The following is a 23,487-nucleotide window of genomic DNA, read 5'->3' on the forward strand; positions in this document are numbered from 1 at the left end:
CAGGCGGGTCTTCTCCCTTTTCTCCTTGGAGCTGCAAGTCCTCGGGTCACGTTTTAAGCACTTTTTTCCAGACTTACAGAGTTAGAGCTTTAAGAGACACACCCAATACCAAGAGGCTTGGAAAAAATTTAATGATTTAGTAACACTCAACAGCGAGGACTAATCTAAAAACTGTTCCCACATCCTACTTAAAATATTTACAATATTGTTAACTATATATACATTGTCATCTTTGTCCCTTATAGTCTATTTATAGATGAGTTCCTTAGGAATTATACCTGTTACATCTGAAGATGAACAGCACAGTATTGTAGCAGGGATTGCTGGGAATACTCTCTGTACTAGGTAAGTTGCCAAGAGCCACTGGGCACTGGTCATGGAAGCCTGAGGTGATGAGTACACAAATAAACGCACAATGCAAAGTTCTCTGCCTTTGCAGTGTTTTAATGTGCAAGGCAGCAGGGTAAGTATACTATACTGCAATGCACCCTATTTGAGGAAAACAAAACAAACCACGCACCTGCGTGTGGCAGTACAGGGCATCTGTAATTACAGAGACATTGACTTACACTGATCTGCATTTCCAACCATACCATTCACCCAAAATTCGATGCTCCACTGAAGGCCTACAAACACACACAAAGCAGCAATCCCACTGTGAAGAGCGATTCATCAAGTCAAGCCTAATTTTATGACATCCTGAAATTACACAACATAACAGCACCTCTGAAAAAGGTTCATGGTTCAAGTAAGAGAGACCCATCATTACAACTAATGATATTGGATTCACAGCTCTATGTCTTAAGTCCAGTTAGCAGAATGAGATTCTTTTCACACATTCCTTTATAGGGGATACCTTCATTTTTTTCCTGAAGCAAAATGTTTTATCTGTATCACAGTGGGGCAGTATTACTTTTCACTGATAGTTTATGCACCTTCTGAACTCCCTTCTGCTACTGTTTCCCCTTTCCGGGAAGAAATCCAAGAGGTTCTCTCAAATGTATTTCTGCCAAAGAAATTGCAGAGTCAGCCACTAAGCTCGAAACAATTTAGGTACACTGGACTGGAAAGTCACAGAGAAACAGATAAAACCTGAGAATGCAAGTGAAAAAGTACTGGGCAAGTAGTGTCAGACCAATCCAATACTTAGTCAAAGGTTTTTACATGGTGAATCGAGAAAAAAACAAATTAATCTAATTTACTAGAAAGTACTAAGCTTACAGATGATACAGTGTCTTCATGATTTTAGAAAAATCACTGATTTCATGGTTTATTTTACAATAATTTGATTAGTCTACAAGTTAAGGCAAACATACTAATGCATCTGCTTTTCTTTTTAAATCATAGTTATAAAGGTTACACAAAGTTCTCCAAAATTTCTAAGAAATGTTCACAATTCAAAAAAAGATAAGTTTTTTGATATAAGTACATGGAAAAAAAACTAAGACAGTGTATACAATGTCATTAGAGTAACAATATTCAAATATCTAATGGTAATATTTAGGCCATTTGAACAATGTGCTTCAAATGGTGAACTTCAGAAATTACTTACAAAGGTAAATAAGATCGCAGCCGTATCATAATATTTGTAACATGAACATTATTATATTGGCTATTTTCACAAAACCCGAGCATTTGGTTTCTGAACAATGAAAGCATATAATGATTAAATAAACATGAATATGTATGTATAACAAGTATGCCGTTCATATAGTCTGGAGCTACTTTCAGGTGTTTAATTCTTTTGAAAGAAGAAGCTTGCTTATGTGCACTTTGTCAAATGTTTTCTCCAGGGAACTGTAAATGCCTATTTAAAGTCATGAAAACAAAATCCAGAGGAGGGCAGCCCTTGTTAGTGGGAGGACGGAACGTAGCTTATGTGTCACCATTTAACACTGCCAGGCAGCTCTGCAGAAGTTGTAAGTTACCCTGTAAAAATAAAGAAAAATATCACCACATTTGTCCTCTTTCTTTTATGCTTGTAACAGAACAATGTTTTTTAAATAGCAATGACACCACTAAAAAAGAACAGACAGGATTTAAGCTTATGGGAAAATATATCGTGTCATGGATATTAACAGAGCCAATTTGAGATTCAAAAATAAGCACTTAATGCCTTTCATGTTTCTTCCTAGAGGTCTAGTCTGGCCACAAAAACTATTCACTGCAGAGCACCCTCAGCAATGGAATTCACAGTTGCAAAGTTAAAATTTTTTTATATAGAAGTACCATTACTCTGTCTCTAGAATGAGACTCCAAAAGCTTAAGTATTCATGTGTTTCACTGAATACTGTATTCATTGACAAGTATTAAACAATTTATAGCACTCAGGATCTCCTCGCGTATAGCAGCCATCAGAGCTGACAGCTTTGTTCAAGGAGGAGGCCTTGTCAGAAAGACAGCAGAGTGATTTACATGCTTAGCCAGGTGATTTAGCCATCGAAGTTGAGTTTAGTCATTAGAAGTGATTATCAGAACATTAACTCAACTCTAAGCCAAGCTCTGGCCTTCTTTCCAAACACGGTTTTTAATCTTATTTAAAGCATTCTGACTCTACCATAGAAATATACAGACTGATTTTCAGGTATCTGAATGAATCTACAGAACTGATACCCTTGTGAATTTAGCAAATGTGACTACCAAGCCAGAATTTACTTTGCAGGAAAAAAAAAACTACCACAAAAAACCAAAACGACCCAGTATTCGTATGTGCATTCATTTATGTTTCCATCACTTAAAACTACTAGCTATTCACTATGAAATACCTGTACTAGATTTGTTCCCAAATCTGAAATCTCTATGTAAGAAAAAAATGTTGGGCTGTTGACAGTGTTAAGAGTAATTCATATCAGGTTCAGATAAAATGCAGGAACAAAACAGTCTGAATGCCCAGTTATGAACACAGAAGGAACTGCTGACTTCTAAAAAAATTTTTGCATCAAAAAGGAAACATATAAAGAAAACTTCAGACACACCAAAGCATGTGATTTGCATGCCTTTCATAAACAGTCCACAGAAGTCCTTAAGAATTTGTAATTTTTTCAGTTAGAAGCACTCCAAGTGACTTGTGATAGATAAGCAGGACATTCATCCCTCAGCCCCAAAAGGTAAATCATAATTCTATGCCCCATTTGGGTTCTTATAATCCAGATTAAGCAATTAACTGATTTAAAGGTTTGAAAGCAGATTCCCAGTTAGGCCTACTAAATCCTTCTCAGTCTTATCCAGAAGGCAGCAATTTCAGTAACAACTTCAGCAGCTTTTTTGTCTTTTCATGTCTATTATGGCAGAGGACAGTCACAAGCTATTTTTTAGAAGGCTTGTAATTCGGTGACATTAGTAAGTTCTATATAAAAGCAAGATACATGGGGACTTGGTGGCCCATCTTTGTGGTATACAGGACTCATAAATCTAAGGTCTCTGTTACTGAAAAGCTGATTATTGACTGTAATGAACTAATGAATTGAAAAGAATACTTCAGTCTGAAGTCTTCAGTCTTCAAATGGAATACTTCAATCTGACTTCTATACTTATGGACTGCACAAGTTACCTATAACTGAAGTGTGACAATACTCATTTGGCCATCTTATTACAGAAGCATGAAGTATATTTGTAATTTACAGGCCATTATGTAGCACTCTCAAAAAAAAAAAAAAAAAAAAAAAAAAATGCTACCAAGACATCTGTGCTGGTTTCGCCTGTGGTAGAGTTAATTTTCTTCTCAGTGGCTAATAGGGGATGTGTTTTGGATTTGTGCTGAAAATGGTGTTGATAATATAGAGGTGATGTCGTTATTGCCAAGCAGCTCTTACTCTGCCTTTTCTGCTCCTTGTACTGGCACACTGGAAAAGTGGCTGGGGGTGCATGGGAGGGGGCACAGCTAAGACAGCTGATCCCCAGTGATCAAAGCGATATTCCAGACCATATGACATCACGCTTGGTATATAAGGTGGGGGAAATAAGAAGGAAGAGGGAGGCATTCAGAGTGTTGTCTTCTCAAGTCACTGTTCCACATAATAAATAGAGCCCTGCTCTCCTGGAGATGGCTAAACAACCTGCCTTGCCTATGGGAAGCACTGAATAAAGTCCTTGCTTAGCTTTGCTTGTGTGCACGGTTTTTCCTTTCCCTGTCAAACTGTCTTTAACTCAACCCACAAGTTTTCTCACTTTTCTGATTTTTAGTTGCCAGCTGAGGTTAAACCACCACAACATCCTTTACACCTCAGTCATTTCCACACTAAGCCAGCCAGTCTTACTAAACTTTTCCAAATAAGCACGTAATTCATTTTCATTAGATCAGATTTACAAAATTCACAAGAACCACCTTATTTAAATTATAATAAATCAAGGACAATAGAAGCTGTGAGCCATTACTCTTTGTGGCTGCAGTATCTGACATACTTACATCAGCACAGCTTGAGAAAGTCCTATACCTTCAGATTCAGAAAAGTGTTTCTTGCCAGCTCACACTCCTAAGCTGTAGATACTAAAATTATTGGCAGAACCACAGTGACAGAAACATCCTTTTCAGGAAAGAAAGAATTACTCACAAAACATTTCATCAAATCCCTTAGCACTGCATTTTGCTTACTTCCTTGTTCTGTCAGTTCCAAACAGACATCTGTTGCTAGTAACACAAGAAATTCTTTTTCCAAAAAACCCATAGAGGCAAGAGTGTACATCTTAATATTTGTGGAAAATATATGTTTCTTTTTATTTATATGAAGAAAGTGGCTATCTTACTCAGTTACAATTCATATGTCAAAAGATTCTAAAAGTACAGCCAAGGCTATGAGTGCTCTAAGTATATGATTATAACCTTAGCAGTTTCACCAGCTATCAAACCTCCCTTCTTGAACATGAAGTCCAACACAGGAATACCTCAAAACCCAACCATTTAAAATACTGAACAATACACCAAATGCAGCTTTTGCACCAAAATGGTCAAACACTTATTCAGGTCTTACATTAGTTACAGCTGCATGAAGTCATGAAGAAACACAAAAGCTAGCAAAACAGAAGCTAAAGCATTACCTAGGGAGATAAACAGCCAGAATGGCCATAGAAAAAGAAACATCAGTATGTTTAGTGTAGGTCAGAGACCAATGACAATCTAAAGCTTCCGTTTGGCAGCTATTCTAAATAAATCTAGGGTACATGCTGCTGCTAAGAAGGCAGCTCTCTTTTACTGCCAGACCCTCCCAGCCAAAACTGTGTGTTTTGATACAAGGGATGTCGTGAAAACAAGACAAAGTAAAGCTTAGGAAAACCCAGAGCAACTTTAAGCTTCTTTGTACTATGCAGCTGCACACATAATTGTGCCAACGTAAGGGAAAGGAAGAATCATGCATCATCATCCTTCCTGGCAACAGTCTGCCCTTTCATCAACTTAAACTCAACCCACAGTCGGATTTTTAGCTTTTTCAAAAGTCTTGAGTTGCAAACCAAAAGGTTAAGAGGATAGTAGCAATACTTCCAAGAAGTATTTTATAGGAAAGTAGTATAAATGTAACTGGGCAGAGAGGGTTTACTTAGGATTTGTATATACAGTGTCCCTGATTTACTAGAAGTTTATTTCCCTATTGCCCTCGAGTCTTCTAGAGCTACAGGCAGGTATAGCTCACAAAATGTGAGCTGCGCCTCAGAACCTTCTCTCAATTCTTTGGTTACTCTGACTTCTGTGCAGCCACCTCTGTATTTTGGGATTTGTGTTTTTCTTTCCACACAGAGCAAGTAACTTCAAACAGCAAGTCAAGCAGCAGCCTTCACTGTGTCTGAATTCCTCCAAAAGACAGCCTCTCAAGTGAGTTTCCAGCACCCAATGCTACATCATATTTCACCTCCATGTTTTTTGTGTGAGGCAGCTCCAAGTCCAGAAGACACATGGCTGTGGGGTATGCCCAGCCCCTGCCCTGGAGGGATCTCTGCTGAGATAAGAGATTTCGCAATCACCCAGCAGGACTCCCTGGAAAGGCAACCACTTCTATGGTCACTGGCAAGAAAAGACAGACCCACAATCCTTTGGGAGACACTATGCAGATCATTCGTAACCCATTGGTCTGTACCCATCCCAGACCCTCTGTAATCCATTGGTCCCCTACCGATCCCCTGTATCCCTATAAAAGCAAGCTCTCTGGGGCCCCTCCCAGAGAGGGTTCCCGGTCCCTGGCTCTCCCCTTCGCCGGAGGGGACCCACAATAAAGCTACCTTCGTGCGGAACCAGCCACACGAACCTTCTCGTGTCTCTCTCTGGTCTGGCTTTGCCTGGAGGCTGCCCTGCAGAGCTGAGCTGGAATCACGAGCTGATATCACTAAAGAGCTGACAGTCTCTGCAAGGGCCCTCCTGCCAGCAGCTGAGGGAAGACACTGGACCTCGGGAAGGCGATTCCTTTCGGGACCATCTCCCCGGACCGGTCACCTCTTCCTGGGACAGAGCCGCTGACCCCCTCCACCAGCTGTAATACATGGCTAGACTGATTCAGAGAGAGATCCATCTGCATGGCATCTAGTGTGGAGGCACTCATTACAGAAAAAGAAAACCCACAATAGAAGACTTCTAGTAAAAGCCTGCAGCAGTGGGTTTCCATTGTCCCCAGACCTCTTCCCCACTTAGCATTTTTGCCAGAAGCAAACACTTAGACTTAGGTAACAGGTCATGTTGCAAAGTTTGTCAGGCACTGTGCTCCACACACGACTGACCAAGCAATTGCCATTTTGCTGCTACTAAAACTTCACATGCCTGCCTCCAGCAGGTGCAAAAGCACAGAGACAGGGACTGCCACAGCATCAGGCAAAGTATTTTGCCCAGAACCTAGAAGCAGGGGGCTTTCGATCTGATGTAATTAAGTGACTGCCTACATGAAGAACATAGCTTTCTTTTTTGCTTCTACTAGTCCTCCTCTGACTGTACTCCAAGACGAATTAGGTGTCTAGAAACAGCCCAGCTTAGCCCAGTCAAAAACAGGGCTACCTAGTCCTTGAAATGGAAGCATTGTTCATGATTTCATTTCATTCATATTCCCCTAATATTGGTCTTCCCACATCAGGGCACAATATTACATCAAAAAAACCCCAACAAACAAGTCTTTTAATATCTTCTTTCTTCCTTTTATGGAACTAACTCAGAAAGTGTCCACCAAACCATTTCATCCTTCAATATTCTGTACAGACTAATGAAAACCTATCCATAAGGCTCTCTTCAAATACCTTAGTTACAGCACTAATAAGAACATTCCCCATTATATAATGTTGAAAAATGCAATCTACTGTACTTGTAAGTTCTGTAATAATCTAACTCAGAATTCACAGAAAGAAAACCACAGTAACCAAACTGATCCACCTGTAGTAGCTTAGCTTATTTTAAATATGAAACAGTGGCATTGAGAAAACAGAACTTTCAAACCTAGTGAGAAACAAAACATCCTTTTATTCAACAGGTTACAGTATTTGTTAACATTTCAAGATTTGTCACTCTTAGTCAAAATGACCTTTGATTATTGTAAAGCTTTAAAGATTCAAAACTGCCTAGTGAATGTTGTTGCTCCATGATGGAGTAGGTGAAAAGGGTCAGCAAAAACAATTCATCTTCAAAAACAGAACTACAATTTAAAGCTTCTATTACAGCTTTATGGACTCCTTGTTAGCAAATTTACTAAGACAAGGTAAGTCACAGACAGACTGTCCAAAGAAATGCATGTTAAACACAAGCTGTGACAACAAACTCAAGCTAAAAAACTAAAGCAGTTCCAGGTACACTGAGGACATAGGAAGTACATATCAAGTTGAAAGCTACAGAAATTAGGCATCTTCCACCTGCATTCCACACTTACTAGTTGTCAAAATTCAAGAGAATATTACTCCAAGATTGTGACTTGTATAGTTAAAATAAGTGATTCTTTAAGGATACTTTAGAAGACAGAGACATTGTCTAAGAATTCCACTTCAAGCCATGTGGAGACTTCAGCAAGGGTTAGTTACAAGAGATGATGAAGAGTCAATGACTGAAGCAGGACAGAAGCAGTGTGGATTCATTCCCTTACTAAAGCACAACATGGCAAATCAATAAGAACTGTTGCAAGAAAGACTGTTAGGACTATTTAAAGTAAGGACTGTTCATCTTAAAAAGGAGTCATGTGTTCCATACATTGCTGATTGCTTTACCAGTAATATATAAATATTTCATTAAGCTGAACTTATACCTACAAAGATTTAAAAAAAAGTCCCCCCCAAAAACCTTTTTTACAGTGCATTAGTTTTACAAGCAATAGGTTTAGGGGAATGAAGAATGACACCATCAACACTACTGAAAAGAGTGTAAAGCAGCAATATACCTCTTAACAAGTCCTTTCAACAGATGTATTCTGAGTTAATTCACAGCTTCCTAACCAATCCAGTTTCAGATCTGAAGAGAAATGCTAAAGAACTAATTTTTAAAAGAAAACTGCCTCCAGGTATAAGACTGTTCAAATAAGAGAGTGTTGTACTTGTCCATGAAATCAAATACACTGTGAAATTTAAGGACAGTACAGGCCCCTTAAAAGTTCTTTTCCTACAAAAATTTATTTTCCTGGAAAGGCTATCTGCACCATGCCTCTTTTGTTAATGGTTTAGAGTTTAAAGGCAAAAAGGTTCAAAAACATACTCATCATACCAGACAGGCCAGTGTGATCTCATGCTTAATATCCTATACATCACGTCCCAAAATCTGGATACCAGGAGAAACCACTTCCTAAGTGAAATGGTGAGATGAAATTTTAAAAATAGGCAAGTTTTCAAACTCTGCAGATGTAAATATCAAACAGCCAAATAAACATAAAACTGAAGGCAAAATTTTCTTCCAGGATATGTGCTTTCCAAAGGCACCTCAAGCATACCAATCTCTCAGAGAGACACTCCACTTGTACTTTTTTGTCTTCTCTGTTATTAAAGAAAGTTCACCTTTCTGAACAATGCTTAACTTAAAATTCCCCTTCCTGAATGTGAAGTATCATACAACAAATGTAGCCATTCTGGTTAATCAAGCATATAATATTCAAAATCACTTGAAATATAGGCCAAAAAGGATCATAATTACCTTAGCATGCTTTAATTCCAGTTCTGCTAGTTCCACCAGATTTTTTCTGAAGGCTGCAACTCTTCTTGTCTTGAAGTCTATCAGTTCTATAGAAAATAGAAACGGACTCAATAACAGTATCCCTGCTAGTGACCTCGGTGATTAACAGACATTCCTTCAGGATGGAAGAGGTAAAGGGTGAGAGAAGGAAAAAAGAAAAATCTTGAGTTTAATCTCAGCACATTTTGGGCTCAAAAATGCTGCTACACGGTTGGAAGAAAGCAAACCATCACTGCAGTACCTCACCTCTAGGAACCTTTTGAGGACAAAAAGCTTTTTTGAAAAAAGACTGCCACATGAATGCTTTTAATATTTATTTCTCTTATTCCATCTGCACTGTTCTTTCAAGGGTGATAAATGGAAGTCTTTAAGGAATATACTAAAGTTAAAACTAGGAAGAACAACAGTGCGCTTTCTGCATATACCTTTGTGGCTAACAGGATCACTCATTCTCCACTGTCTCATTTACAGGAATCATTAACCAGATTTACAGCCTCAAACAACTCTTCAGTGATAAAAACGGAAGAGCATGGTGTTTAAACCTTGAACAGATCTGCCACAAATCGTGAGTCAGATAACTACTAACTCACTGAAGTATTAACCTAAAAAAGACAGTAAGTTTCCAGAAGAAAAGTAACATGTAAATAAGGTTCATTTTCTCTATTAACTCTGTAATTCAGTGAAATCTCATTTCATTATTTCTCCCTTCTCTAATGTAGTATCATATCTGAGACAGACTGGTGCCATCACAGAAGAAAGCATAAAACCAAAAGGGGAATTTTAACAACACTTTGAAGTATTTGTTTGCTATTACTGCTAGCAGTTACCATTTTGTATCCCAGCTTATGTATGTGAAAAAAAAGCTTAACAAGTAATTTGCACTTAGACTTTGCTCTGCCTATCAGAGCTATGAGGAGCCAAAGAAAAATATAATTTGAACGTTCTAAAATAAGTAAATAATCATTAAAAGATAATATTCCTGCTTAGGAAACAGTATAAAAACCTATTTTCATTAATTACATTAATTCTCATTAAGAACATACTAAAATATGTTAAATTAAAAGTAGTAACATAGGATCAAGGACCACCCAAATACCTTGTTTTGCCGATTCAGAAATTTTCTCAAATTTCTGACAGCATATTTGCTGAGTAGTTTCAGCTTGCAGCACATCTTTATTTTTTGCTCTTGCTTTATCCAATGCCTTATTAGCATTTTCATAATCCACTAGTGACCTAGATCTTCTATATAGGAGATCCTATTAAAAAAACAAAGGTTATATGGAGTTTATAAGACTCTACCCAAGGATTTTACTATATTCCATACAATTAAAAAATCAAATTAATATTAGTCCTTCTTGCTGTATTTCAGTTCTTACTAAATTATTTGCATTCACTTTACTTCATTCTGCAAGTCACAGGAATGTCTATACTAGATCAGATCCACAACATAATACTGTCTGGTCTCCATCTTGTCTGACAGAGGCTAGCAACAGAAGGCTTAGATCAAACTCCAGAAAGCCAAAGAAGGCAAATCATGGGAAATTTCGCAGCTTCTTAGATTAGAAACAAACTACATTTACATTATGCATTTGAAATACACACAGAGCCCAAGAAACAGTAGTAACATTTTTGGTGCAACAGTTTGTGATCTTACTACAGACATTTTCTGTCAAATGCTTGCTCATTCTGTGACGTTATTTAATCATGTCACATCAAACAACAGTAAGAATGAAATTTTCTGTAAGCACAGAATATCAAATTCAGCCCATGCGTTTTTGTATCAGCACTAGTAGATTATATGGAATACCCAATTTTAATACTTTAAAAAAAACAGAACTGCTTGCAATTACAAGCACCGAACACACTGCAAACACACAAACAGCCCTTCCACTGTGTTTCATTACTGCATGATTTGGCCTTGACAAGTGGCTCACTCAGTTCCACACAGTCAGTCCCACATCAGCAACTGCTTTGTTACTCCTTATATGCACCAGAGACAGGTTCTACAGCTAAGGAAGAAATTGCAGGCTAGGGGTGGCAGCATTTTAATCTATCTATATTGTGAGTTGATGATCTCTTACCACTTTCTCTCTCACTCTTTTTTTTTACGTTAAAAAAACACAGTGTAAAAGAAACACTGAACAAAAACCTATAAATTCACCTTAGCAGCTTGAGATTCCCTAAGGTAATATTTCAGAAGATCAGAAAGTTTAAGATCTTCATCAGCAGATACCCGAGCCTCTATTTTCTGGAAAAACAAAACAAAACACCACCACCAAGCGAAAAAAACAGTAAGCAAAAGGATCAACTTAAAACATCCAAACTTTGGATATTCTTTTGTATATACAAATTCAATGTAAAATATACAGTACATGACAGATAGTCTTTTTCGAAAACTAAGATCAGGCATTAATGACAGGATACTTAAAAGATGCAAAATGAGAAGCAATATTAGGATTTTGTATTAAAATGTAAGCAATAAGCTACTCTCCGAGCAGTAATTGACAACTGGCTTTCTACATTAAACACTGCTTTTTTCCCAATAGCAATTGTATTTATCATATGCTAGAAAAAATGCAGAGAAACAAATTTATATTAACAGTTGCACAAGTAGTTTTATGTTGTTGTTGAAATCAAAGGAAAACAAATTTTTAAGGCACCTTTGCAGACTAATTGTGTAACTGCATGCACTAAATGGTTTAAAAAACCAATAAACTAATTTGCTTGTATTTGAAACAGATTAGAAATAGAGTCTGCAAGCGCATTATTTAAACCCTAATTTTTAAAAAAATAATTTCTAAAATGCAACATTTTGAGTCGAAGCAAGTAATTCTGTTAATTTTCTTTCAAGTATGTATTTGTGCAGATACAATTGTCAGTTTAGGGAATACACACATTTTTCATTTGAAAGTTTTCCTGATACATGGCCCACATCTTCTCTCTCCCAAACCAAACAAGTAAGGCAAAAGAAGAGATATTTGAAAAACTGATTAGAAGCATAAGCAATTCTACTTCTGAGTCAAATAATTGCAGAAACCGATCTTGGCTCCAGAAAAAAAGCAGCATGGCCACCATTTTTTTGGATAAAGGATTACATTTCTTCATTTCTTTTATCCATAACATGTTCTGTGATTCCCAGTAACAAGTATGGAAGATCTCTATGCATTTTAGAGGAACAGCAGCTTTACAAGGGTATTACAGGAGACTGCCTAGAAATGTTTAGTCAACCGAAGAGTCCTAAGGTTCAATCATTTTACAAAACACATGACTGAAATCTTACGTTTTCTCATTCCATACTACACATTGCTTAAACGTTCCATCTAGAAGCTCACATATTAATCCACATATTAATGCCTTGTTGGCACATGAGGTCTGTTTCATAGTACATACCCTTGTTTTGTCAAATAACTCTGACACCTTCAGAAAAAACCTGTGCAAAGGAAACAGCTCATATTACAACATTGTTTTAAACAGTCTAATTACTTTCTAGAACTCACACTATAGTCTGCATCTGGCAATAAAGACTGCAAAGGCACTTCTTAGGATTATAATCCAAAAACTCAGAGAACATACTAGTTTGAAACTTCAAACATGTGGGAACTGTGCAACGTAAGAAAGGCAAATGACAAACAAAGCATAACTGATGGATATTTTAAAGTAAAGAATAATTGCTCAGCTCCTCAAGGATTCTTTATTCTTCTGTGAATTAAACCCCAAACACCAGCACCCTGGTCAATGGTCTTACACTATTATCAAGTGTGCTTTACGTAAATTTGAATGTACTTTTCTTCACCCAGTAAACATGACGTATGTCCTACTTGGAATTCAGGGATGCTGAGCAACAGTGTCGCAACATCTCCATTGCAGAAGACAATACAAGGCTTCAGTCTTACAGCAGACTGAATTACAATCAAATTATACTGTTTTGACAGAAGACAGATGTGATTTCTGACAGACCCTAACGGACTACAACAAATATCCATACTATTATCAAAGTATCTGGTATATAAGCTGTCACCACATTTCGATGTATATCACTGTAATTCAGGTAAATTAGTAAGTTAACTTTCACATTCATGTCCTACCTGTCGTCACACAGACACCAACATCACACAAATGAACTATGTGTGTATGTTGATAACCACTGACATCTTTAAGCTAGTTAACTAAGTTTTATTTTCAGATACACCAGACTTCATCTTCAAGGAAATCTGAAAGATTAAAGGACAAACATCTGTACATAGAGACCCCCTGCTATTTTCAAAGTTCTGGGGATCTCAGTAGATTGCTTTATTTTCTTAAGGGCAGTAAAGTTGCCAGAACAGCACAACTATTCTTCAAGATGTTGGTACACTTAAAAAAATGCATATACTCCAACTGAGACCTGCACTTGCTGCACATGTAAAAAGCATTTGTAACATTTTAAAAAAATGGTGAACAGTTGTGGTTTTTTCTTATTCAATGAGGACTTTTCCATCTCATCTGTGTAATTTTCTACAGACTGTAGAAAACAGCAATTTTTTACAGACAAATATTAAAGCGGAAGTATTAAGTGCAGCCTGCTAAAGAAAGGAAACACTAGAGAAGCAAATATCTTAATGTGATACAGCTATAAGAAATTCTGGTTTTCTCCTAACAAGAGCTACCAATCTCAGCAGGTCACCATGAAGACTGCTACATAGCAAATTATCCCACAGGTTATTAACAATATCTTACTTGCATATGTCTGTGGAGTCCTGCGTTCCTAATGCATATAATGAAGAACCAATTCTATTATAGTCATCCGCCACATCTAGAAAAACAAACAAGCACTTGTTTTACTATCTCATTCCTCTTCTTTCTTTTATTCAAGAGCTTTAAGTATTATATCCATGAATGATGAAAACAAACAGATCCAAGCAATGAACAGGAAAATACATTTGCTTGTTATTTCTGAAGTTTATATGCCTTTAAGCAGATTTTTTTTTTTTGATAACACAACCTTGAGAGATTGAGTGGGTCAATTTCCACGCAATTCATTACTCCACATGTCATCAGTGCAGTTGGTTATAGTGAAGAATGGTATTAGGAAGCTATTAATCTCCCCTTCTATTCCTCCCATTTCAACATAAAAACAGATTTGCTGCTGGAAGTAGTAAGTCAGTGTATTTTCAAGCCCTGCACCTCTCTGTTGATCATGTTATCCATAAACTACAGATTGCCCATTTCCAAAACAGGTTTCCCATGTCATTGTTCTACTCCTCTAGCCAGAATTTCCAAAGGTGCCATTTGTCCCAATTCACAGTTTGGTAAAAGTTGTCAATAAACATCCTATGTGATTCAAGCCTGGAAACCAATGAAGCTTTGTCATGAGTTTGATCAATCCTTTCCCGTCAGATCCTCTACAACCTCATTTCAAAGGATTTTCTTGGTTCTACAACCAATGTAAAAGCCATTCTCACTCTGTAAATAAATCTTGGCACTTCATTACTATGAAGGAAGTTCAGTTCTCATTTTAGGAAAGCAACCAAAAACACCAGAAACCACTTCAGGTGGGTACTGAATGCAGACACAGGGCCCCTTAGTAATTCACTGAGCCATAACTGACTCTTTCCATCTCCTACCATAGATACTAAAACTACAGAAGACTCAGTCTTCATACAACAGCAAGAGAAGCATCTGAAGAACTCAGAAAATCCTTGGTTTAATGTCTCATTCAAACTCCACTTTAGAGATCTTATCAATGGAGATTCGTAAAACGTTTGTGACCTGGTCTTGTGCAAACTATATTACTTTAGATAGCAAAGACAATATCTGTAAATAAGACCCAAACTTTGAAGAAGCAGACAGAATCTGGAAAATCAATTTTGATTTATCTAGGCACAAAAACTTATAATCAAGGGCAATATAGGTAATTTTTTCTGAGCTTCTCAAAACACAGTAATCCTAAATCAAACACAACAGTCCTAACCCCAAAGGTTTTTCATTTTCTCAAATAAATGAACTGCACTTGGGAAGACCATCTAGAGCTTTCAGAAATCACATTAGCTAGCACTGAGCTCACAAAGACAAATCAACACGCAAGTGGAAAATCTTGTCTCAGTATGAAAAGGGGTCCTGCAAACCAGGCTACTGAATGTACACATTCCAGCCTCCAATCTAAACAACTAAAAAATGGAAATCTAGTCTAGAACAATGGCCCAAACAGGAGTTTGCTACAAGCAAAAGTACTTAGTTAGCAAGGTAATGCAATGCCCAGTGTGCCAAGAGATTGCATTTGGTGGAATCAACCACATCCAGTCAATAACAACTTCTCTAGGTGTAAAATCACATGTACTGCCATACTACCCACCTCTACACATAAATGACTAAGTCAGACTTCAACAGAATATTAATACTTAAAGTGTACTTCTTTTCAAGCAGACAGCATGAAGAATCAAGGTATCCTCAGTGTTGCACCAGGCTGTTCATACTCCATATAGTCTACTGCAGCAAAGCCTAAACTTAGAAAGTCAGATTGAACTTCTTTAGACTCTGAAGGCTACTCTTGGAGAAATGAATTCACTTTTCACATGCAAAAAGAAAACTAAAAATTACTTCTCCTCATGAACAACTTCTGTACACTTTAACCACTACTATTTTCACCCTGGAAAAAACCTCACTTTTATGTGATCTCGTCATTTTATCAGATTTGGCAGAGGCATCTTTGACTCGATTGTGATATTCTACAAGGAATGTTCTCTCATGTTCAAAGAAGTCATCCACATCCTACAAAAAAAAGAGAACAATTGAAAAAACAGGATTTCACTCACTCTCTACAGAGCAATTGCAGAGTAAATTTGTACATTTCACTGTTGCTGTGACAGGAAATGCAGCTATTTTTATTGTCTAAAACACCATTTATGTAAACTGATTTCTTCTCCACTTACATAATGATCTTAAGTTCTATTAAGAATTTAGTAAGAACTAAGAATTTGCAACAAGCATTCTAAAGGTCTATGTTACTAAACATGAAGGAACATCAAAGGGTCACCAAGGGTGACAGAAATAGAATACATGTCAAGTACTTAATTTAAAAAAGCATCTACCTAGAAAAAGGGGAGAAGGGATGAAAGTCACCCAGCAGTACAGAGGCTGTGGTCTCAGATGAGATGATTTGAACTCCTAGCTCAGAACACTGATCTTAATGACATACTTCTGTCAATTTGGTAAACACAGGTAATTGTTAGTATTTTCTGTATTATAACTTGACATAATTGGTTTAATACTTATACTTAAAAACCCTCTAAAATAACACAGATGCTCAATACCATGAAATAGCCTACAGCATGGGCTTTGAACAATGTTCTTATGAATGTAGTAGTTATTTGGACTTTTTTTTTCTCCAAGTCATATTTAATCCATGGTTATATCCACTTTCCAGCAGTTTCAAAAACCAAGACTTTGAACCTAGAAACTTTTAACTCTTGTAAAAATTGCTATTACCACTAGAAAGAAAAGAAATTAAAAATTATCCTCTGCAGAACTTCTGTTTGTTATAAAAGCAATCTTGTAGCTTTTGGAAAAGTGAAAATTAAATTGCATTTTCTTCTTTTTCTCCCCCCTCAGTTACATTCTTACATCTACTGGGAAAAATCATATAACCTCTACTGCTGCTCCTAGCCTTGAAATAGTAAAAGGATTCTACAAGACTGGGAAAATTCACTCAATTAGTAACTTCTGAACTGAAGCAGTTGTCACACCTAGTTCTCCTTTCCACTACATAAAATGGCAGGCCTGAACAAAAAAATCCAACCATATTATCAATTATCTATGTTTATTAAAAAAAAAAAAAAAAAGCTTAATTTCACAGAACAGGAAAAAGAGTACTGAAAGCCCACAAGAAAGCTCTCAATCCCACAAGAAAGCTCTCAATTATTTTGCATCCAGGCCACAAGTTCTCACCCATGGTCTGCCACTAATTCTTAAGTTAGAAATCACTATAAAAATCCCATATTTGTACCTATGTAAAATTCTGCTTCATTTAAAAGGACAACAACAATGTTCATACATTTTAAATCTTGCTATGTTAAGCAGTAATCACCTTTACTCCTGAAACAATGACACCATCTGCTGATTTAACCATATTTTTGAAGAAGTCTTCAAGTTTCTCTTTCTTATTTTTCCCACGAACACTCAACTGAAAAACAAATTAATTTACCAAGTTCAGTCATTTTCTGGAGGCAATACAAGCTTTAAAAAAGAAATCACAGAATTGCATACCCCTACTTGCTACACCTAAAGCAACTTTCCTGTTCTCTGTTCACTCTTACACTCTACACTAATGGGGACAGGGCACCTTGCATCCGCAATGAAGACTACCTCATTTACTAGATTGCTCATCACCTAAAATACTATTCTAGGCAAAAAAAAAAAAAAAAATTAGCAACATTCTAGCACCTACAGACAGTACCAAATGTACAGAGTGTACATTTCAGTTATCAATAACACACTATTTATCATGCACAGTATAGCTGAGTTGATGTAACTATAGTTAATACAACCATGTTTCACCCTTCGGTGAATGGCAGATCTTTGACTTCCAGAGGATAATGCTGGTTTAAGCCCCCTCACACTCCTCCTGTCCATCTAACTTCACCCAGTTTTGAGTGCCTGAATCCGTAAACATTTCTACATCAAGCAACAGAGGAACCTCTGTAACACATTTTGAATTATGTATGCAGTTGAGCCAGTCTTTGTAATAATTTCTTTCAACGTTGATTCCCCAATTTTAAAAAGTAACTGAAACTCTTTGCAGAATACGAGCAACCACTAACTCCAACGCCAAAGAGTTACGAGGCCAAAAGTACTCTCCATTATCTCAATTCAGTATTTACATATGGATAGCCACACTAGTCCAACACTTAGAAAAAAATTAACCACATTTTCATTTCCATCATTAACAAAAAGGTTTTATTTATCAGAACATTTCATTAGAAATTCTCTCTAGTTTTGTTAGCAACAGAATTTATACCACAGTTCCAAATGCTAAAAATTAGTGTTCCATTTTGTTGCATAATTCTTTCTCATAGCAAAAAAAAAAAAAAATTCAAAGAGTGGAAAAGTATACTGTCATGTGAAATCACCCAAAAGCTCAGCTTCTTAATCCAAAATATACTGGATTTCCAGTAATATTTTTGATGCCGAGGTTAGAGCATATAGTGCATTTGGTTCCCCAGGTGGCAGAAAATGAACTCCTACAGACTAAATTAATTTCTACCTTTTACAACACAAATATGTCTGGCATGAAGGAATTGATGTAATTTCCTCCAGGAGGTAATTCCCTCTTAATCAATTTTCCATCCTACCATAAAAGTACATCTTGATTTCTCTCACCAGCAATTCAGTTTTCAATACTCACATCCTGATTATATTCCAAGAATACATGGAAATTTAAGTCCTTTCTCAAAATAGGATGTGCTGCCACGCGACACAAAAACACTTCATGCATTGCAACTGTCTTCTTGAATATTGCCAAATATTCACTAAAAACAAGAAATAAGACAGACATAAGAATTTCGTATGAAGCAATTAAGTTTGAGATAAACCTAGTGAGCAGCTTTAAGAGACCCTAAGGAAGGGTACAAAATTACAAGCTGATATAACGGAGTTTATCACTCCAATGTTTGATAGAGACATAAATAAATAGTACAATGTTAATACTAGGGAGAAATTTGAAGCCCAAACACATTACAGAGAGACTTTTAATGAAGAGTCAACAAAGACAGTCTAATTTTTATGGTTAGCTAACAGATGCTGGTCTGCTGAAACTGTAACCTCATTTCATTGTCCTTTCCCCAGCACCCCAAAAATCAAGAAACTGAGGTACAGACTACAGTCCCTAGGCACTATGTATTGATGTGCAAATTCCTTCCTCCCCATCTCCATCCCCTTGCCCATTTGCACCCTCCTTACTTATTTATATAGTTCATATACTTTTGTTAGCTGATTGGCCAGTCTTTTATTTCATGTTAAAGCACCTAGCCTTTTTGAGCCAAAGCTTACATTGATGTCTCACTTCGTGGTTCTTAAAGTGAAATTAAGAGCTGCATTTGGTAGGTACAACAAAAAAATCACATTTAACCATAATAATCACACAGTTGCCCAGTTCAGCCAACTCAGCTTCAAAGCAATCACTCACTTGCAATTTAATTAAGAGGAAGGCACTCTTACCAAATACCAGTTTGCTAGAATTCATTGTGCTTTGCAAATTCAGTAAGATGCAACTCATCTAAAAAATGAGGAAAGGGCTCTTTTTCCCATTCTGAGGTCAAACAGCAAAATTATAATCAACGCTTTTCCTTCCACTATGTGCAAGGAGTTTAAGATTTACATACCAGCAAACCAGCAGGGCCAGTGTTGGGAGATGTTTGATCTCAGTGATAGTAGTCATTCAGTGAAGACAAAAAAGGAGGATGCAGAGGATGGAGGTGGCAGTAGAAGAAACCCAAAGTTTTCTGTGTTATCCAACCCCTAACCAGACCACAAGAGAATCATGATCAGGGCCGCTGGAAAACCAGATTCTTTAAAATCTATAGTGTTTTGCTCATTTCCAGTTTTCTGCATATGAAGTGTATATCTACTCTGCTATAAATTATGCTGTACATATCACTAATACAGAGCTTTTTAAGATATTTGCTCACAGCAGCTGAAGTTCGGAGAGAAAGCAGCAGTTCTAACAGTTCTATGTACTTTTCTTGCCAATTCAGAGCTCTTGATAGAAGCAGTCTAGAAGCAGCATAAATATACACTTGAAAACTGAAACCAATGACAGGAAAAGATCAAAGAAGTGAATGCATGATAAAATGGACGAAGCAAGGAGAAACTTCACTGTGTAACTCCATATGGAACAAGAAGCTTCAGAGCAGATATTTCAATATAAATTAAATTCATATTAAGGGAAAATAGTATTTTCAGGAAGTATATTCTCCTTGTGCAAAAAAATTTTTTTAAAGTGTCAAAAAAGGAATTTTCTAGTAATCTTCGTATTTCTTGGGGAACAGAAGGTTGGCATCCATGTTTACAGTACCAACCACATGCACAACTTCCTACTCCCAATCACTATATGTATAACCTTGAAGTCTCATTATGCTTATAAAATGTGGAACACCAGAACTAAAAAAGAAGTTATCTCCTCCCTTTGCAGATGTTCTGTGAAGAAAAGCATCTAAGTACTTTATTTCTTATAAAAGAACGCTCAAGAACAAGCTGATGTATTTCCTGTTTCAGAAGATCTTCCATGAAATTATTTCTACAATTTTCCTAATGGCACTGATCATGATCACTGAGATTAACCCTGTTTACATAACACCTGGATTCTCAAGTCTGTATTTCACAGAGAACCATTACAGTGAAATTGGAAACATGGGACAGTAAACAGCAATAGAAGTTTTGGAATATAAATAAATAAATAAAGTAGTAATAAAGTCTACATACGCTTCCAGTTCTTGTTTCATCTTGGTGAATTCTTCTTTAGTCATTGATCCTTCCCCTTCTCCAAGTTTCTGCAGTTTCTCCCTGGAGGCATCAAAGTCAGGCCTGGGTGGTGCCGGTGGAATCTGGAATTGAATCCAATTTTTTTTAAGTTCTCATTTTCTCAGTCAAACAACACCCATTCACAGTACAGGAACTGTAGACTGCCTGCAGCTTTTTAATACATGTTTCTCTCTTTCATCATTCATTACAGCATTTCTGGATGAAGTCTCTCTTTCACGAGTTATACACATGGCATTACTATACCAATTTCGGTCAAGTGTCCTTGAAGATTACTAGAGTATTAACTAATGGCTTCAGTTTAATTACAACAGAAACCAAATAATACTTCATTTCCCATGACAATGAATTAAAACTTGAAGTAATTATTTTTTAATTAGTTTTGGTTTAGCTTAGTTGGTAAGGATTACTTCTTGTTTAAAGAAAAAAAAGAATTCCACAATTGTTTTCACACCATCCATTTATAACTCCCCAAAACTTTAAACCAAGAAAACCATTCCCTATTGTTTGCAGACACTAGCTCTTTCTTGCAGCACTGCTGACATTAAAGACACGTGTTTAAATAACAAAGCCCCTAGTCAACAAGTCTCTAGGTTAATTTTATAATACAGTATATTAACACTGAAAGAGAAAACACCACAGTCAAACTAATCCTGAATTGCTGTCAGGAAAGGAACACAGAACAAAGTTAAATTTTAGTTTACCGATACTGGCCCATTATATTAACACTTACAAAAAACCAAAAAATCCAGTATCTAGACGGTCAACCATTTGAAACTAGTTATTACCACACTGAAGGTCTAGTCACTTCAAATAGCTTTTCTGACTAAGAAAAGACTAGCTCAAGAATAGTGTGACACATCACAGATTATACTCATTATAATGTACCCACTAATCAATTAGAAATATCTGTTTATGCTCTGAATCAGCAAACACCTCCCCCAACACAAAATGAATAACTTTCATACCAAGATGACAAATACTCCTATTTGCAATTAACATATGAAGAGCAGCACCATTTTTAATATGCACTATCATACAGTGCCTCTTTTGAAACCTCTGCTCCTGGAAGGCCTGAAATAAACTTCAAACCGTAAGTTACTACATATTGAGGTTCCCTGTAGTTCTACATGTTATTTAAACTGTTTTTTCTTTCCTCTTATTTATGGAAAAATGATTCTGATCTTTATAATGAGAACTCAAAAAGTCTAGTTACTTCACTCTGCCACTCCAGCTAAAACACAGGCAACATGAAACTTGTAACTAAGTTAAACATTAGCTTGCAAATACAATACCACCAAGTCACACAGTTCAACTCCCTCCCACACTTTTAACACGGTGGCATAAAAATACACTTGGAGACAAATTAAACTACTCATTCCTTAGGAGTAAAAGGCAAGAAAGTATAACAGCTACAGTAGCTTTCTTCCAAGCTTGCTTCAACCATTAATTTTGTGTAATTGCATAAAATTAAGTATTAGAGAAGCTGATCTGATTTTATACGGAATGAACACCTGCTGTTTCCACTGCATTTAAAAGCAGTCCCAAGCAGTTTTGATACAGCCCACAGAAAACAGCACATATAAACCAAAAGAATATCAGTACTTACAATATAGCCAGCATAGTCCTCATTCTCAACAAAAGAATCATGAAGCCAAATAAACTCTTCATGTTGCCGGACAACAGAAAATTCATTTTGTTTGAAATTTGGTAAGGAACTCTGGAAGGGTAAAAGGAGGTAGAATTATGGGGGGGAAGGAGGTAGGGAGGAAGAAAACCACAACAAAAACCCACAATGTTTTTCATTAATAGATGAGAAAAAAACTTGAAGGAACAACAAAAATGTCCCCAAAAATTCATACCACAGTAACTACCCTCATCTTAATTAGTGCAGCAATCAACTGGCATGTTTGCCCAAAGAGGTTGTGGAGTGTCTGCTCTCATAGACATCTCTAATATTTTTATCAATTTAATCCTGTTATCAATTTAATCTGTTTAGTATCTTTATCGATGATCTGGATGAGGCAATCAAGTGCCCCTTAGTCAATCTGCAGATTGAAGTTGGGTGGAGGTGTTGATCTGCTGAAGGGCAGGAAGGATCTGCAGAAGGATCTGGACCAGCTGGATCCATGGGCAATTGCAGGAGATTCAACAAGGTGAAGAGCCAGGTCCTGCACTTGGGTCACAACCCCAGAGAGTGTGACAGGCTTGGGGCAGAGCAGCTGGAAAAGAACCTGGTCAACAGTAGCTGGACATGATCCAGCATGTGCCCAGGCGGCCAAGAAGGCCAATGGCATCCTGACATGTATCAGAAATAGTGTGCCAGGACCAGGGAAGTCACAGTTCCTCTGTACTGGACACTGGTGAGGCAGCACCTCGAGTCCAGGTCTGGGTCCCTCACAACAGGTAAGACATAGAGGCGCTGGAGCATGTCCAGAGAAGTACAGCAGAGCTGGTGAAGGGTCTGGAGCACAAATCTGATGAGGAGCAGCTGAGGGAGCTGGTGATGTTTAGTCTGGAGAAAAATCAGGGGTGACCGTACCACTCTACAAGTATCGATATGAGGCTGTAGCCAGCTGGGGGCTGGTCTCCCCTCTCAAGTAACAGGTGACGAGACAAGAGGAAATGCCTCAAGTTGCACGAGGGGAGATTTAGATTGGATATTAAAAAAATTTCTTCACCAGAAGGGTTGTCAAGTTTTAGAAGGGGCTGCCCAGGGCAATGGTTGAGTGACCATCCCTGGAGGTATTTAAAACACGTGTAGATGTGGCACTTAGGGACATGGTTTAATGGTGGACTCAGCAGCGCTGGATTAATGGCTGGACTCAATCTTAGAGGTCTTTTCCAACCTAAGTGATTCTATG

At 37.2% G+C, this 23,487-nt stretch overlaps 1 protein-coding gene across 1 annotated transcript in view; it reads right to left on the reverse strand.

Annotated features, from left to right (window-relative positions):
• Positions 1 to 108: 108 nt before the first annotated feature.
• SNX6 (sorting nexin 6) overlaps positions 109 to 23,487 on the reverse strand; it is a 30,551-nt gene continuing 7,172 nt past the window's right edge. The window contains exons 4-14 of the mRNA XM_017741638.1: positions 22,233 to 22,343; positions 20,567 to 20,688; positions 18,492 to 18,615; positions 17,175 to 17,270; positions 15,754 to 15,859; positions 13,829 to 13,904; positions 12,503 to 12,542; positions 11,274 to 11,360; positions 10,209 to 10,368; positions 9,074 to 9,159; positions 109 to 1,929 (exon numbers count right to left, since the gene is read on the reverse strand). Coding sequence (XP_017597127.1) covers positions 1,876 to 1,929; positions 9,074 to 9,159; positions 10,209 to 10,368; positions 11,274 to 11,360; positions 12,503 to 12,542; positions 13,829 to 13,904; positions 15,754 to 15,859; positions 17,175 to 17,270; positions 18,492 to 18,615; positions 20,567 to 20,688; positions 22,233 to 22,343 — 1,062 coding nt within the window. The 3' untranslated portion in view covers positions 109 to 1,875. The remainder of the gene's footprint in view (positions 1,930 to 9,073; positions 9,160 to 10,208; positions 10,369 to 11,273; positions 11,361 to 12,502; positions 12,543 to 13,828; positions 13,905 to 15,753; positions 15,860 to 17,174; positions 17,271 to 18,491; positions 18,616 to 20,566; positions 20,689 to 22,232; positions 22,344 to 23,487) is intronic.

Source organism: Corvus brachyrhynchos, unplaced genomic scaffold (assembly GCF_000691975.1).
Source record: "Corvus brachyrhynchos isolate BGI_N302 unplaced genomic scaffold, ASM69197v1 scaffold115, whole genome shotgun sequence".
Lineage (NCBI taxonomy): Eukaryota > Metazoa > Chordata > Aves > Passeriformes > Corvidae > Corvus > Corvus brachyrhynchos.